At 34.6% G+C, this 17,769-nt stretch overlaps 2 protein-coding genes across 3 annotated transcripts; one reads left to right on the top strand and one right to left on the bottom strand.

Moving 5' to 3' along the window:
• Positions 1-901: 901 nt before the first annotated feature.
• LOC111405272 (two-component response regulator ARR15-like) lies at positions 902-3,294 on the top strand. The gene is made up of 5 exons (XM_023034078.1): positions 902-1,241; positions 1,380-1,456; positions 1,620-1,697; positions 2,220-2,290; positions 2,937-3,294. The coding sequence occupies exons 1-5, from the start codon at positions 1,091-1,093 to the stop codon at positions 3,106-3,108; spliced, it is 549 nt and encodes a 182-aa protein (XP_022889846.1). The 5' UTR covers positions 902-1,090; the 3' UTR covers positions 3,109-3,294.
• Positions 3,295-3,319: 25 nt separating this feature from the next.
• LOC111405269 lies at positions 3,320-16,712 on the bottom strand. Of its 2 annotated transcripts, XM_023034075.1 has the most exons (22): positions 16,473-16,712; positions 16,262-16,341; positions 13,119-13,739; positions 11,712-11,959; positions 11,494-11,565; positions 11,269-11,403; positions 10,981-11,099; positions 10,596-10,904; positions 10,130-10,217; positions 9,954-10,059; positions 9,743-9,856; positions 7,827-7,990; positions 7,571-7,691; positions 7,275-7,499; positions 7,013-7,203; positions 5,757-5,924; positions 5,573-5,678; positions 5,224-5,361; positions 4,680-4,841; positions 4,404-4,604; positions 3,952-4,146; positions 3,320-3,577 (listed from the first exon to the last, which is right to left on the bottom strand). In XM_023034075.1, exons 2-22 carry the CDS (start codon positions 16,307-16,309, stop codon positions 3,458-3,460), a joined length of 3,651 nt encoding a protein of 1,216 aa, XP_022889843.1. In that variant the 5' UTR covers positions 16,310-16,341; positions 16,473-16,712; the 3' UTR covers positions 3,320-3,457. The 2 variants fall into 2 exon arrangements, with proteins under 2 accessions (XP_022889843.1, XP_022889844.1); XM_023034076.1 differs by lacking the exons at positions 16,262-16,341; positions 16,473-16,712 and adding an exon at positions 13,845-13,989.
• Positions 16,713-17,769: the final 1,057 nt, after the last annotated feature.

Genomic DNA, 17,769 nt, shown 5'->3' with positions numbered 1-17,769 from the left:
TCATTGTATAGGATTATACAAAGTGTATATTTATTATTATCGTCTTCACTCAAAACGACGTGAAAATATTGAAAGACAACATAATTGTCAAATTGTTGTCACAAACTCGTCAAAGAAAAGGCTTTAAGATTTAGAGAGTAAATTATATTTTGTTGAGCTGAGTTAAACATTTATAAACTCAATCTATATAAATTCTCTTAATTATTCTTCAAAAGATGCACAAAATTTTCATTTAAGAATATGTTATTTGTATACAATGCGGTGTCTATATCGATTTTCATCCCCCTTACACGGCCCATTCGTTTAAGGCTCCCAAGTTCATTCATCTTTTGGTTGAATGCATCTTTTTGTTACTCAAGTGAAACAAGTCCCTCAACTTAAAAATGGTTTGGTGGACGCGTTTAGTCTATAAATCAAATTAGATTAAAATTAAAATTAAAATTTTTAGTTGATTTTGATTAAAAAAATTGATGAAATGTGTGATTGAAAAGTTATAAATCTCAAAAACTATGTGATTACAACAAATTGTGAACTTTGACTTATAATTTTTAATCGATATGAAACAGGGCAAACAAGGGCTAAGTGATGGATGTTGGCAGCTGTTCTCTCTTGACGCGGCTGGTCAGCTTGGGACGCGCAGGAGGACTTTGAAAAGTCTGGTCAATTACAGAGTTAATCGAAGAAAATATCAAAATTTTATACTTTCTTGTAATTTCAACGTCAAGAATTTGTCAATTATTATCAAAATTTTATTTTTTTTAAAGATTTTTAATAATTCTATTATCGATTCTAATTCAAGCTTTGATCATTAACTATTTACTATCTTTTATAAATTAACGTTGGAGCTCTTCAAAGTTCAAAATATTGGCAAAATGACGAGTCAAATATTGTAAAGCACATCCAATTTCAGCCACATGATTAATTGAAATAAAAATATGAATAAAGCGACAAGTGAATATGGTGGAAAATAGATTTGCAAAGATTTGTCTGTCTGTATGTATCGCTAGCCTCTTGTCTTCCCAAAAGTAGATACTCGATATCTATCTCTGTCTATATATCTTGCATATCTTTCATTTGATGGTAGAAGAAAATGGTCATGGATCAAGAAATGGGAAGGTATCCTTCTTCTTCTTCTTCTTCTTCATCAAGTGGTGCACCAAATCTGCACGTTCTTGCAGTGGATGATAGCCATGTTGATAGGAAGGTCATTGAGAAGTTGCTCAAGATTTCTTGCTGTAAAGGTATAGTCTTCATGTTATAAAGAACCCGAGCATATTAATATATCGTATATGTTGTAATCACTCCTCAAAACCGGAATTTAACGATGTGGGACGCAGTTAAAATAGAGTTTCGTGGCTGATTTGAATGGTGGTTTGCAGTGACTGCTGTGGAGAGTGGGAAGAGGGCTCTGCAATATCTGGGCTTGGATGGAGACAAAAGCCCCGTGGAATTTGATGTAAGAATTGGGTTTTTGCTTATGAAATTTTCTGGTTTATTTCGTTGGATTGATGAATGTGCTAAACATTCAAGTAGTTTGTTTGTTTATTGCTGATAGAGAAGTAGTGTGTAAAATTTCTTTTCATTTGAAATAATGAATCAAGTTTTGCATGAATTTTCAGGGATTGAAGGTTAATCTTATAATGACAGATTATTCTATGCCTGGGATGACTGGATATGAACTTCTTAAAGAGATTAAGGTTGGTGTTTTGGCTTATACTTCATAAGCAGTCTTTCTTACTTGGCATGATTGGTACTGCAAGATTAAAGAAAACAGAAGTGTGAGAGGATAGAGAAGTAGTGTGTAAAATTTCTTTTCATTTGAAATAATGAATCAAGTTTTGCATGAATTTTCAGGGATTGAAGGTTAATCTTATAATGACAGATTATTCTATGCCTGGGATGACTGGATATGAACTTCTTAAAGAGATTAAGGTTGGTGTTTTGGCTTATACTTCATAAGCAGTCTTTCTTACTTGGCATGATTGGTACTGCAAGATTAAAGAAAACAGAAGTGTGAGATATAATTTTCTATTTTTCTATTTAGTCATATATAACGATCCAGATGTATCGAAAGTGCTTCGTGCCAATTTTGATGATCTCTATTAGTAAAACTGAAATTGCATTTTTGCAATCAAAATCGATCCTAATTAATCGCTCTTCTTTGATGATTTGATGCTTTCAGATGAGTATGTTAAAATATTTATTTCACATTTGAGCAGGGCTCCTCAAGGTTAAGAGAAATACCAGTGGTGATAATGTCATCCGAAAATATTTTGGGTCGAATTGATAGGTATTTTCTAACCACATTCGCATATACTCTGGTTTTGCTTTTCACACGGATTAAGAAATCTTATTGTCAAAACTTTCCCTGTCTACCCTTATTTATATTTATACAATTTAGAGATCAAGTGGTGAAAAAAGGTTATAACTAGGCAAATAAATAAGGATATATTAATAAATGAACAAAGCAAAACATTCTTAATAAATAAATATGACCATATAATTGAGACAAGAAAATAAAAAAATGTAAGCTTATATAAATGAGACGGAGGGAGTATAATAAATGGATGAAACTATCGTTATCTGCATATATTCATTAACTTTTATGCATGTTTGTGCATTACAAACATATAAAGGATAGGATTTTAATGCATTTTCTTAATCAATATCTAGTGTTGTGTTTCGTGCCGTCCAGCATGCCATTTTAGTTTGTGTTTTTACCGTTGATCAGTATCAGATTCCAAGTGCATAAGAAAGTTGCACAAAAGCTACTGATTAGTTAAACTCCAGTCTTAAAGAAAAACGAGATAATAAGAAAAGATTGAAATACACGACGGTAGTTCTTGTAAAACATATCGAGGAACTTCAAGATTTTGGTTTGGACTTTGATAAATCTGTTCATCGACATGAAGTCATAAATTCCTTTCATCGTACAGGTGTATGGAGGAAGGTGCTGAAGAATTTCTTGTAAAGCCAGTTCAGCTATCTGATGTGAGAAGATTGACAGATTTCATACTACAAGGTGACGAGGATCGTCAAAAGGTAGGATCTTCTAAGAGAAAACTCTGGGACGTTCCACGATCATGGTTTACCACATCTTGCTCCTGATTTTCTATCATCGCCCAAAATCAAATTGTACCACAGCAATCTCTTTTGAATTGTCCATGATTGCGCATGGCATGATTTTTACACCAAAAAGAATGGACAGGTTACATATAGATTGGAAGTAAAGATGATAGTGGGACAATTGTTCTTTTGTTACATTTACCAGTAAAGACAAGATTTTCCTTTTCATGTCGTCTCTCTCGATCAGAGGCAACAAGAATATAGACCATCTCAATCTAAAAACTAACAGTGCTCTACAAGCTGGAACATTGACGGCGTGTTTGGTACACATGCATTGGACACTTCTATGAATAGAATTTTAACTTCTTTTTCTTCTTTCAACCCACCAACATTATATTATCAGTTGAAAGAAATTGGCAATAATTAGATCGGTACTTACAGATACAGCAATTCTTGAACCCTTGTACCATGCTTTGTTCTCTTTCCTTTCCTCCAAGAAATTTTGAACATCCTGCAGCAGAGCATAGAATAAACATAGATAAGCTTAGAATAGGCTCCAAATGTGTAAGGGGAGGAGTAGTCCCTTGTTCAAATTTCACAATTTCCTTACTTATTATAATTATTATTATTATTTTATTATTATTATTTTTTGTATCCTTGTTAGGAGGTAAAACCCAACATCTTCATGTACATTTCAATATCAATAAACAGGTAGTGGATAATGTCACCCCCACTACACTGTTGGGAAGGATCCTAAAAACCCTTATCCAATAGAAGTGGTTTAACTGAATAAATAAATAAATAATATTCCTGCAGTAGAGCAAGGACTTGAAAATAAAACAATATTAAGGAGTGAGATTTTCTTACGAATACTGAATAATTTACCTTTCCCATCCTGTCCCAATAACCTCGGCAAATTGCAACAAATACATGAGACTCTAAGATCGTATGAAGATGACTGATTGTATTTATGAGTTGGTCCCTCAAAGGTTGCATTCTGCCTTTAACATCAGAATCAGCCACAGCTTTCTTAGAATCCAGCAAAATTTTCTTCAATTTGGTACTTCCCTGTAATCTTGTCTGTGGCAAAAGATAAGAAAAAATCAACAAAATGTTTGAAAGCACAAACGAAATTGTAGAATAAACTTCATTTTCTGACGGGCGATCAAATTTCAGCTTTCTTCCTGTTGAGCATGACACAACATTATTTTCCTGTATACTATGCATCAATCAAAAGATACATTGAGTGCTTTTCTGTGGTGATGATCTAATGTACAAATAAATTTTGGGTAACAATATTATCAAACTCAAGATTATTAATGCAAGATGGTACTCACATTTTCTACAAGCTTTTCAACAACTGCTTGCAAATAATTCCGGAACTTTGATCTGAGCATCACGGTAATTTCACTAAGACGATCTCCAGGCGGAGCGTGACTTCTATCGGGGATACAGGAACCCCGTGCCTTCAATTTATGTTCGATTTTGGGACAAAGCACCTCAACCATTCTCTTCATAGAATTCAAAAGAATGCCAAGCTGAAATGAGCAAAAAATTCGGTTAAAAAAATGGATATGCACCAAAATTATTAGAAAAATCAAACATTTACTCACCTCATTAGGCACTACATAAGGGCACGATGATCTTTTAGTGAACTCTTGGACATATTTTAAAGCAGATTTCCTGGCTGTTGTCTTTTCCTTCAATGGTGCTAAGACATCTGCATATTGCTTTTCTAGGGCATCCAGAATTGCCTTCTCAATATCGGCAATGGCCTATTTCAAATAAAACAAATAATAGATCAACAGGTGAAAATGCAAGATGCCTCTTCAATAAATCTAACCGGTAAAACAGTGCCTAATAAATAATACTTAGTAGAGCAAATCACCATGTAAGTGTCATTTCTAAAAGGGCTACTTCTCCCTTTCCCATATGTTCAAATTAATTTGGAACTTAAACTCAAACCAGAGGTAATAATTGTCTGATATAAGTCTTAAAGTTCGTAACAACAATTGTTGGCAAGAGCAAATGAATAATACATATCAACAAATAAGTGAACACCGACCATGCATGATATCTTCCACAAAATTAGATCACCCTCAAGTTCTATTACTATATATATAGATTTTCAAAGATCAGAAATTAGGAGAGGCATACATTTTCCAAAACACAAGTGTACTCCGGCCAGCGACATATGATGACATCATAGTTGTTCAAAGTTTCATTGAGGCGATCATACATGTCATCAATAAAGGGGGTCGTCAGATGTTGTGTCGTAACCCCGGACCATTTAACCTGCAAGTTAATAACATTAATTTAGCATCAAGGTCATTGATATGATGTGGAAACTTCGGCAAAGATTCAGGTTATCATTAGGCAAAGTTTATTTATATAAGCAGTATAAAGAAAGCTGATAAAGGATAAGTTTTAGAGCATTTCATGTGTGCAAGCATATGTGATGGACACAGAGACTGCACACGCTCAGGCACGCATCTATATAATGTACCTTGTCTAATTTACAAGACTCTAACAGGGAGAGGCGTTTATCCTGTATCCAGAGGATGATATACAAATGGAATAATTCTTTTGCATCAACCCCTCCTTTAACTGGCCTGAGAAACAAGGGTTCTGTCATATACAACAATAATTGTGCAACAGAATCAGTAACAAAGACATGAGAATGGAAGTACTTGATATTCCAGGTGGTGAGATCCTTTTGAAAGTCTGCAGTTGCAACAAGAAGTTCTGTAACATATGATGCAGGGCCAGGTGGAGGGCATGCAACAAGGAAGGCACGTAACCTACTGCAAAGTTCTGTACTGTAAACAGCCGAGGAAAGGTTTGGCAGGTCTATAAAACTGCAAAGAACAAAGGCATACCAGCACATTAAAATTAAGAATATGAGAACAAAATATGCTCGCAAATATTTAGGTAGATAAGGAAAGTGAATAGTTTGGCCATTTGTATGATAAGAGGGGGTGCATGTCAGAGCCACACATCCCATTAGTGTGCGTAAAGAACATATATATACATATAGAGAAAGAAGCCCACTAATTATTATTACTTTACCAGAAAATTTTGCTTTTCACTGATGCACTAGACCTTTCACTCAAGCCAGACTTCTTAAAGTAATATTATTGACATTGGTTAGTAGACAATATAGGGTCTGCAGCTGTAGCTGTACCAAGTACCTATAATGCAAATAAAGAGACAAATACTAGGAAATGAAGAAGAGAGTATAAAAGAGTATGGTGCCAATATTAATTATACAAGTCTTACTTTGTAATGGCTTTATTGTATTTTTATGTTATTCTTTCATTTTCTTACCGCCGTTGTTTGGATTTGTTTATAAAGTTGCTCATATTATAAAGTGATAGAATTTAGTGGTGGATAAGTGAGTGGGATCCTACGACGTGTGTGAAGAAAATTAGTATTTGACTTTGATGTTCAAAATTATAATGAACTTATAATCAAATCCAAACATACACTTAAAATAATGCCTAGGAGACACTAGTTGACTAGGCAATGGACCATGATTATCACCCACGCATCATCTGAGCGTTTTAAGAACTATAGATTAATGTGCCGATGCTGAGAAATTCAACATGTTTGTACTTAACAAAGTCCCACACATGCAAAAGGGAAGCAAACATCATCATCACATATGACAAAATGACTTTCAACCCTAAATTCTTCTGCAAATAATCATGATCTGAGTATGATGCGAGTTCCTTTATCTACCTTATTTTAACTTATGGCACATTTTTCCGGTGATTGACACATTACAAATTTAATTGGCTGAGTTTGATTCTTTTTGTTGAAATTTTAAATTGCATCTATGTAATGAAGAACATTAATTTCAAACATATAAATAATTTAATTGAATATAACCACTTTGTAAAGTTGTGTATATTTAAAATACAAGAAATATTTTGATAAAACATACCTGGGAAGGATATTCTGGTTGTGGATCTCTATATCTGTGAAAATTTCATTTCTGATATTCGAGCAATTAGATTTCATTTTCTGATAAGCAGTGGAAACAGTAACAGCATCCATCAACATGCTGTCATTACTGCCACTAACATATTCATCTGTCTCGCTCAAGTGTTTTCGTGCTCTTTTCTTTGCAGCAGCCTGTAAAGGAAAATTATCGATAAATGATTAAATAATTAAAATTGATTTCATAAATATGCCAATTCTTGCACCTGGAAGTAACTATATAGTTTCGTCTGTGCCTCAGGAGCTAATATATCATGAAGAAGCGAATATAGTTTAACAGCAGGCTCTAGCACTGGTGCTGCAACTCCAGTAGCAGGCATGAAAACATCCAGAATCCCTGATGATGATGACTCATCCAAGGACTTATAGTTTTCAAAAACAAGAGAGAAGATTGGTTCAATTTGGTCTTCAATATCCTTCAGAATTCGGTTCTGAAACAAAATGGGATTCAGTTTAAACACCAACATTCAGCTTAAACACCGACATTTGTTTCTATGCTCACCTCTTGATGACTTAGTGCACTCTTAGAGTGGCCCTTCATCACTACAGGCAACAATAAATCATATACCAGTTTAAGACAGTAAGATGTTGGTGTCACCACATCCATCACATAAGAAAGGTACCTGGAACAATTCAATGTTCAAGAGATAATGAACCTAACAGTCACATGGATAAAAATGATAAAAGGCAATATAAATGGCACAACTTAATTATTCTAGCATGGAAACAAAATAATAACACTATAAGCATCTGTTTACCTCAGCTTGGTGTATGCAGGAGAAACCCCATAATATGATGCAAACTCAGCGAGTAACCACTTCCATGGGCCATGCAGCAACAAATTTCTTTGGTGGAAATCCTGTATTTTCATTGCAACCTCCAATACTAGATCATATGCCACAGTTTCTGCAATGGAGCCGCACTATTAAAAGAACACAAAATGTCAAATATCAAATTCAAGACCACCAAGACAGTAGTACATCAGATTCTCATGCAGAAATATTTAAAAATTCACAGGAGAGAACATTCAAAATATATAGCTAGGTCCAAGAAAAAGAGAAACAAATACCAAATAGATGAGAAGGATAAAAGCATTTTAAATTACTAAACAGAAGATCGATAGCATAAAAGATGAATAAACTTTAGTCTAGGAATAGGTAAGAGAATATAATTTGCGAGTCTTTCAGTAAAGAGTTGACAGTTTAAAAGTTAGATACTCTTATAACATCATATCAAAATATATCATCAAAATTTTCTTTATCGTCTGATTCAGAACTCGGAGAACCTTTTATAAACTTTGGTCTAGAAATAGGTAAGAAAGAAGAGAATATAATTTGCGTTCAGTAAAGAGTTGATAGTATAAAAGTTAGGTACTCATATAACATCAAATCAAAATAAATGATCAACTTTTTCTATATCGTCTGATTCAGATTTCAGAGACTTTCGAATGGAAGAATTAAATAAAAGGGGACATTCTAGCTAGGGGCCCCAACCTCCCAAGACAATGAGGTCATCTAGGTTCTAACCTTTCAAAACTGCGTGAACATGGTCCTTATGGAACTATTATTTTGACTGTTGAAGAACCAATTTTTTCTTAACAGGACCAATGTATCCTAATTTGAATTAAACAAGAAAATAGAAAAAGGAAAGAAAAATAGAAACACGAGGGAAAATGAAATAGGAAAAAAAAATGAAAATCTAAACGGCAAATCCCACGACACCACCCCCCCCCCCCCCCCCCCCCCCCCCCCGCGCCCAACCACACAATAAATGCATACCCGACCAACCCAACTGCACCACGACGGACAACCACAAACCTGAAGTCCCGTCACCAGGCTGGCGATGGCAAACTGGCTGACTGGTGGTGGCAAACCAGCCGCCAACACTACTACAACCAGCCACAACCACAATTCAGAATTTTATTATTTTGCCCCCATTATTTGAAATTTTAATGGTTGTAATAGTATTTTTTTTTTTTTTTTTTAAATGTGCAGGTAACGTGTAATATATTTTATTGGAGAATGTATTATTGGTAAGACGAACGAGAAAAATGAATTATAATTTTGATGGGGGCCAATAGGGGCTTTGTTTAAAAAATAATAATAGTCAAATTGAGTTTCCCGTCAGCCTTACATGTGCTAGCACACTTTTAATAGTTTAGAGACCTGAGTTGTGACAAATGTAAGGTTTGGGGGCCTCATTACCACAGGGCTGAAAAATTGGGTTCCCTAGATGGAATATTTCCCCATATAAATAGATAAATCAAATTCAAATTATCTATTTACATAAAGTTAAGAGAGATCACTCTATTGCTCTTTGGATGTGAATTTCAGCCAAGAATTTGAAAATTAGTCCTATATCTAGCATAGCACCCCCAATCCTCATAGAGAAATCTAACATCTCACCCTTTTTATTTCCATTTATCCTCCTTTTACTTATTAACTTCTCATCTTTTATTTCCGTATATCTTTTTTTCTGTGTGCAAAGACCACAGAATTGTTAAAATACATCTCATATATATTTAATACAAACATAGATCAGAAATGTCCAACCAAACAATTTCAGTTCTATAACTGCTTCCATCTGCTGTTACAACTTTAACATTTCGGCTCATTCTAAAGTCACCAAATATAACAAAAAGATAAACTGGAAGAGAAAACATGGATCAACGCACCTTAAGATGACTATTGTCATCTAGACTTGCTGAATAATTTATATACAATTGTAGTTTTCCAACACACTCATGCTCAGGCTCACGATAAATAGGCCACCAGCGTTGCTTTTCACCCTGCAAAAACCATTGATATGAGCCTTAATGCTGAACAGAAGTCGCTTGCCCTATGCATCATATGTCAAAAGGAAGAGGAAGAATTAGACAACTTCACCGGATTGTCAGCAATAGCTGCCACTTGAACAATCACTCGACCATAATGATTACCCTTGGAATCCAAAACTTCAACGATGAGATCATCTCCTAAGCTATCTGGAAAGCTGTAAAGTCGTCAATATATTACTAAAACAGAAACTATATGAGGGAGAAAAGAATGATAAGAAAACTTACAACATATGGGAATCACCAGATCCTGGTTGCATTTTTATAGCATCTTCTTCAGCAGAGCTTTTAAGGCGTAGTGAAAAAGAGTGTGTTTCTGATTTCATAAAGAGCCACTTGGGTGAGAACAATGGATTATACACAGTTGGAATAACATCAATTAAATGATTAAATCAACTCAAACATGTCCATATCTAATAACAAACAATCAATCACAATGGTTAAATTTAAAAACGATCCACATTCTTTGCGTAGCGTGTCTTACAAAAAATGGTATCTTGTTCAGTTGGACACAAGAATGCACTGGAAAACAGACAAACAGCTGAAAGGGGACAGGTTAATAGATGAGGCTTAGAGCACTTGATGTACCCAGAGACATTGGGAATCCGAGTAACTTTGTCTCCAAATTACATTATGAAAAGATTATGGGAGGTCCAATTTCACAAGTAGACAAAAAAAGAAGAAGCTTACATACCCAGCAAAACTTCATCAGATGATGAGCGGCTGCGTAGAGTTGAAGTAACACCAACTTTCAGAAGGCCAGAAACTTGCTTTAGGTATTGAGTGCTGGTCCGCAAAGATGCCAAGCTTTGGTGTGAAAAAGAAGCATTCGCTGGTGCACGAGGTTCAAAATGAATTTTGTGAACTGCTCTCCATCCAGAAGAGAATTTCGACCACATATTGAGTAAGTGATGTCTAACGTTGTCCATTTTCACTTTTGGAGCTTTGATGGTAGAACAACTGCAGCCTTCCGGTGGGTCCAGTGCAAATTTTACCCTCTTAACTGTAGAGAGGAGAGAATTCAGGACAGTTTCTTTACTCAGTATTTTGTGATACTAAATATTCACCACAAATAATACCTTGCACCTTCATCTTTCCAACCATTTTCTTGGGATTCGGGGCAGCCCCTTCAGTGGGAAGGTCTGAAGAGCGCTTTACCAGCATTTCCTCCTCGGACTGCAGGAGCACTTGCTGCAAACTTTAATCCAAATACAGGGAACAGAACTCAAGCTCAACACAGGTTTTACAGATGAAACGAGAAGCAGCATCAATAATTAGCTTAGAAGTGCTTATTTAATTTTTAGAGTTGTAATAAACGAAAAAATAGAACTTCGGAAATTATGCATTGTAAAATAAAAAAAACCCACCCAAATGCATCTCGCAACAAAAAACATTCATTCTCCAAAAACATTGGTGCTTCCATACATCCCTTAGCCCAAGCATGAAGGCAAAGCCGAACGCATGCGTCATAAGCAATCACTGCATGCCATGAACCTAGTGGGCTGTAACCAGTTATCAAAATAAGCACAAGATCAACTTCAAGTATCAATATTCAATGGAAATTTATCTATGTGACTATGTGGTAAACAGACCTTTCATGAAAAGTGGGACGTCGGGTAGGGTGAGGACCCAATAGCATACAGCTTTCAACCCCAACAGCAGTCCTGCGGTAAGAGAATGGTTGATACACTGACAGCAATTTCTTGAAAGAAAAAAATAGAGTAATGTCTTTCCTAAAACATACAACAAGGTTTCCAATACCAATCATGCAAAAAAGGTGTACTAAAATATGCTATGAAATAATACAAACCTCACAGGACTGTAGGAGGAATTTTTCAGTACATTATCCTGTACTTTAGTATTGAGAGACATATCGATGGAAGTGCATGGTTTAGCCGGAAAAGCATGTGAATCTGCCGAAGACTCTGCATCATGGGTTCCATAGGCAGGAATATGCTCTCCATCTTGTTTGATTTCCCCAACAGAAGCACAGAAAGGAGGGGCACTGGGAATATCATCACAAGGATTTTTGTTCTGCGAAGTCCCAACAGTCACATCCTGCAAAAGATAGATTAGCCTAGAAGGGAACTACCATATTCAAAATGCATAAAGCGTCTGCATAGACATAAGACTGAAAGAATGCAGATTATCTTATGTCTCCAGTATCATCCCAGTTAGCTACATTATTTGTCTAATTTAATCAAATACAACAAATTAGTGTAACTTATCCAAATAATTGAAACTGACCTTGCAGAAGATTTAAAGTCGAGTTCGGGGCAGAGAAATAAAAAGAATTTCAATTACGTATCTGAAGACTTAGAGCAGATAACTGAAGCATTCCGTAGCGGATATGGGTACACAGGCATATGTAACATGTGCCACAGTTAAATAATATGACCCTACGGGCAGCCACATGACTAGGTGTAGAAGGGGTTGGATATAATTTTTTTTTAACAGTTGGAAAGAGGGTTCAAATTGAACTTCAACAAAGCCTTCTTTACCCAAGAATCTTCAATATCAGCATCTTAATTACCTTAGATAATTTCATTGTTCCAATATTACTCAGAAGTCATTCCACTGTCTCTTTCATTCTGATAAATAAGTTCAGTATTTTGTTGTAAGGCACGATTCACATAACATTAGAAGTTTATGTTTCCATTTGCAAAGAAGAAAAAAACTATAACCTCTAAAAGATGGCTTGATTGAAGGCAAGAAAATGTTTGTTCTCCCAGCAAAATATTCCCGGAAAGATAAGCTAAGAATGATACCTGGAGCTTTAAAACAGTTCACTAAGAAAATAAGGAACCAGACTCATTTTTTCCATTAGTTTCTGTACTTAAAAAATGTTTATGACAAAGCAAATGCAGTAACATCATTACAGATGTGATGAAAGATGAGCAGAGAAGAATAAGAATTCTGCACCAATTTAATTGTCTAAGTTACACTAACAAAACATGTATTAAGTAAAGAAGAAGTGTCCTAAGGACCCAAATAGTGGAAGAAATGAAAACTAGTCATCTTACACGACTAAAATCTAAATGGAATGAACATATACTGAGAAATTGATAAAAACAAGCCATGCCTTCACAATTCCTCTTAAATGTTTTCTGATAAACAATCCCTACCCTTTCATTTAACAGGTGAAATTTCTCACCTCTGCTCCTCCAACAGAATAAAGAAAAACTATTCACAGGAAATTAGCAACTGCAAAAGTTACCTTTCCAGTAGCATGGTGTGCATCCATTTCAGGAGGAATCCTAGATGCATAACCCTCTGACACGTAAGCCCTTGTCTGTGGTAAAGTTCCATTGGCACTCCTGCTTTGCATGGTAGAAAATTCTGAGCTTCCATCAGAATAAGAAGATCCATCCTCTGAGTAAGCATTGTTTGGATATCTATTGGCTCCCCTCGTCTGTTTCTCTTCCATTTGCCAACACCCACTATTAGTTTCCCTTGACGAACTAACATCATCAGAAACCATACTCTCATTTGCATACTGTGGTGCATGCCTTTGAACGGGCTTGTAGTATCTTTGAGAAGTAGCACTTCTGCTGAGAATTCTATCATTTTGTGGTGAAGAGTCAAGTGAATATCTTCCCCCATATACTTCCTCCTCTGAGTCTGTGGTCATATCATTATCAGAAACTGATCTACTTCCATCAGAATCACCAGGAATGATTCCAGACATTGAAATCACTCCAGGCAAGTGCCCACTTTGAAATTTGGATGGCGGAGGCAGTCCAATACCACGGCCTCTGTTTCCAATACTAGAAAGGGGATCTAATCTAGGTCTCTGATTGGGTATATAAGAATTTTCCTTATTACGACTGGCAGAACCCTGTATTATAAAAAATCAAGAAAATAAATTAAAAAAAAAACCCCACACGTCAATTCAATTAACAAATTAAGTAGTGAGAATCATTTGTAGACTACAACTAAATACCCATAATTTAATAAAAATCTTCGAATTAGCATTCAGCTTGTGAACTTAGAGTTTCAGAATTCAAGATCATCAACAAGTAACTCCAGTGCCAATTCAGATCAAACAACCAACATTGCCATAGCTACCTCAACCCACTCCTAAGAAGAAAGAAGGAAAATGAAAAGGGCCATAAACTGTATATTTAAGATCTGCAGGTGGAATTGGATTAAGAAACCCCAATTGTGAATTTGAATTTTCAAAAACTCTATGATTCAAGAACTTGGGCCACTGAACCTTGCACCAGTTCCCTTCTAACAAGCAAGATTGCAAAAAAAAAAAAAAAAAAAAGAAAAAAAAAATAAAAATTCCGTAGATAAAGCAAAAATTAAAAAAATAAAAATAAATAAATAAATTATACACAAAGACAGAGAAATAGTACTCAGATTCTCCCGAGACCCTTTTGGGATACAGCAAGATTTCAAGTTCTCTTCAATTTATGGGCTAAGACTCAAGAGTGGATAATGGGCACACTGTACTATTCAAAGCTGTAATTTTCTTCACCCCGAAGTTTTTCTACTCGGGTGGGGTTACGGGGTTGTCGCTTTCTGTAAGCTCGTGATATTCCAATTTCAAATTCGAGAAGGCTGTGATGAATGCAACGTTCGAATGTGTAACAATGATTAAAAATTTTGAATAGTGTCAAATTCAAATGTGTGAGTCCGACATCATTAAGGATTCAAGAAAAAGTTGAACGTGGGACCAACATTTGGTAGAAGTTAAAATAATGGAAGTATTCTCTTTACTCTTCGTTCATTTATTTCTAAGTTGTTGCTGTTGTACCCACTTTTTTTCAAAATTTCTCTTTTTCACATTGTTTAAGAAAGATAGTTTTTTCCCCCTCTGTTTGCACAAGCAGCTACCTCCCAATATATTTGTCAAACTTTAATTTATATGAATAAAGAGCAAAAATTGATTCAGAATTTTAATTAAATGAATGGAATAAAAAGAAATTCGAACTTTGAACATCTATTCAGTGTTGACTTTTCTGCAATTTTGGAACTATGATGAAAACATATTTTCTTAGGTTTAAATTAGTATAAATTTACGAGTAAAGAATTAAAAATTAAAGAATTGCAATAGGGGCAGAATAATGTTAAATTCTAAAACATGTGTTTGTGTCCATTATTAGTTAGATTTTTTAATAGATTGTGATAGAGGTTTTTTAAATATGTGGTTGAAAAGTTTTCGGGTCCATGAAAAATGTGGTTAATATTGATTATTTGATTTTGACTTAGATTACATCAAATTTTAATCCATACCAAACAGGCTCATAGTATTCTTCCTAATCTTATTCCCATTCCAATACGGTACGCCAATTGCGCCTGAAGAAAAATATCTTAACGTGTTAGTATGAAGAATTAGATAATAGTGAATACCATTTACAAAGAAATTGAAGCTAAAATCTTGCTATACAATTGAGTCGTGTTCAATACTACATAAATGTGCCAAGTCAGAGAATGGCTGGATTTTAATCAAAGTTCGAGCAAATATCCATTTCCATCTAGACATAGTGTAGGGATTTCAGTTTCACTGCCTCAAAATAAACTAATAAATCAATAGTAAAATCGAAAAATGCAAAATTTAACTCTTAAATAAAATTGACATTCTATGCAGAAGACAGATTTTGAGTACAAGTAATAGTACTGTGAGGTAACATATTGAGGATACAAGTCACATTTTGGGCACAAATTATAAGCAACTTTTTTTTTAATATGATCTCATATTTTTTCCTGACAAAGCAAATGGCTGCTTCATGAATGACACACCATCTTCGCTGCTCTACAGCTGAAGAATTGACTGTTCACCTTTCCCCACCTCTAGATTTCTTGTATGGATGAAGCGAAAAATGACATTTAATGCCACTTCTCCTCAGATAAAGACAGGAGCTGCCAATACAAATCATAAAGTGAAACTAAGACAAATGTACATCATTTTAAAGTATCAATTTACATCATTCCAAAGGTATCAATTGAGCCACCACATTATAACTCGACCACGCAAGTGCACAAACAAGCTGATCCATTTTTTTCACAGAAGGAATGTCTTTGCGCCATCAAATCACACTAATTTGATTAGGAATGTGCACCTTTTTTTCTTTTTCTCCTACTACACAGAAAGTAGAGAAAAAAAAAATACAGAAAATCAAGGAATAACAAAGCTATGGATTTCAGCAATGGTCCACAGACACACCACCATCAAGACACGCCAGTAGAACATGTACAGTACAACTAGCTACCGACATAGCCAAAATAATGTTGTAAAACACCAATCAAATAATAATAATAATAATAACAAAATCAAAATCAGTAATAAAAGAAAGAAAAGATGATAGCAAAAGCTACAGATATACAAATACAAGAAAGATTTGTGATACTGACCTCACTAACCCATTTAAGGGCATTCTTATCCAGACCCTCGGTAAACATCTCTCCTCAGAGCTCTTCAATCCCCTTCAAATCTAAAAATCACAGTGTCCCCAAACTAAGTCATGTTACAAAAAATAAAAATTCCGTAGATAAAGCAAAAATTAAAAAAATAAAAATAAATAAATAAATAAATAAATTATACACAAAGACAGAGAAATAGTACTCAGATTCTCCCGAGACCCTTTTGGGATACAGCAAGATTTCAAGTTCTCTTCAATTTATGGGCTAAGACTCAAGAGTGGATAATGGGCACACTGTACTATTCAAAGCTGTAATTTTCTTCACCCCGAAGTTTTTCTACTCGGGTGGGGTTACGGGGTTGTCGCTTTCTGTAAGCTCGTGATATTCCAATTTCAAATTCGAGAAGGCTGTGATGAATGCAACGTTCGAATGTGTAACAATGATTAAAAATTTTGAATAGTGTCAAATTCAAATGTGTGAGTCCGACATCATTAAGGATTCAAGAAAAAGTTGAACGTGGGACCAACATTTGGTAGAAGTTAAAATAATGGAAGTATTCTCTTTACTCTTCGTTCATTTATTTCTAAGTTGTTGCTGTTGTACCCACTTTTTTTCAAAATTTCTCTTTTTCACATTGTTTAAGAAAGATAGTTTTTTCCCCCTCTGTTTGCACAAGCAGCTACCTCCCAATATATTTGTCAAACTTTAATTTATATGAATAAAGAGCAAAAATTGATTCAGAATTTTAATTAAATGAATGGAATAAAAAGAAATTCGAACTTTGAACATCTATTCAGTGTTGACTTTTCTGCAATTTTGGAACTATGATGAAAACATATTTTCTTAGGTTTAAATTAGTATAAATTTACGAGTAAAGAATTAAAAATTAAAGAATTGCAATAGGGGCAGAATAATGTTAAATTCTAAAACATGTGTTTGTGTCCATTATTAGTTAGATTTTTTAATAGATTGTGATAGAGGTTTTTTAAATATGTGGTTGAAAAGTTTTCGGGTCCATGAAAAATGTGGTTAATATTGATTATTTGATTTTGACTTAGATTACATCAAATTTTAATCCATACCAAACAGGCTCATAGTATTCTTCCTAATCTTATTCCCATTCCAATACGGTACGCCAATTGCGCCTGAAGAAAAATATCTTAACGTGTTAGTATGAAGAATTAGATAATAGTGAATACCATTTACAAAGAAATTGAAGCTAAAATCTTGCTATACAATTGAGTCGTGTTCAATACTACATAAATGTGCCAAGTCAGAGAATGGCTGGATTTTAATCAAAGTTCGAGCAAATATCCATTTCCATCTAGACATAGTGTAGGGATTTCAGTTTCACTGCCTCAAAATAAACTAATAAATCAATAGTAAAATCGAAAAATGCAAAATTTAACTCTTAAATAAAATTGACATTCTATGCAGAAAACAGATTTTGAGTACAAGTAATAGTACCGTGAGATAACATATTGAGGATACAAGTGACA

Source organism: Olea europaea, chromosome 12 (genome assembly GCF_002742605.1).
Source record: "Olea europaea var. sylvestris chromosome 12, O_europaea_v1, whole genome shotgun sequence".
In the NCBI taxonomy this organism is placed as follows: Eukaryota; Viridiplantae; Streptophyta; class Magnoliopsida; order Lamiales; family Oleaceae; genus Olea; species Olea europaea.
The sequence above is the reverse complement of the archived record's forward strand: the minus strand, read 5'-3'. Positions and strand labels throughout refer to the sequence as shown.

Coding starts and splice junctions, on each gene's coding strand:
- LOC111405272 (XM_023034078.1), top strand. CDS start 1,091: ATGGTCATGGATCAAGAAATGGGAAGGTATCCTTCTTCTTCTTCTTCT. Junction 1,242..1,379: donor CAAGATTTCTTGCTGTAAAG/GTATAGTCTTCA, acceptor GGTGGTTTGCAG/TGACTGCTGTGGAGAGTGGG. Junction 1,457..1,619: donor AAAGCCCCGTGGAATTTGAT/GTAAGAATTGGG, acceptor ATGAATTTTCAG/GGATTGAAGGTTAATCTTAT.
- LOC111405269 (XM_023034075.1), bottom strand. CDS start 16,309: ATGTTTACCGAGGGTCTGGATAAGAATGCCCTTAAATGGGTTAGTGAG. Junction 11,404..11,493: donor CGTCCCACTTTTCATGAAAG/GTCTGTTTACCA, acceptor AACTGGTTACAG/CCCACTAGGTTCATGGCATG. Junction 7,991..9,742: donor ATGACAATAGTCATCTTAAG/GTGCGTTGATCC, acceptor TTCTTTTAATAG/TGCGGCTCCATTGCAGAAAC.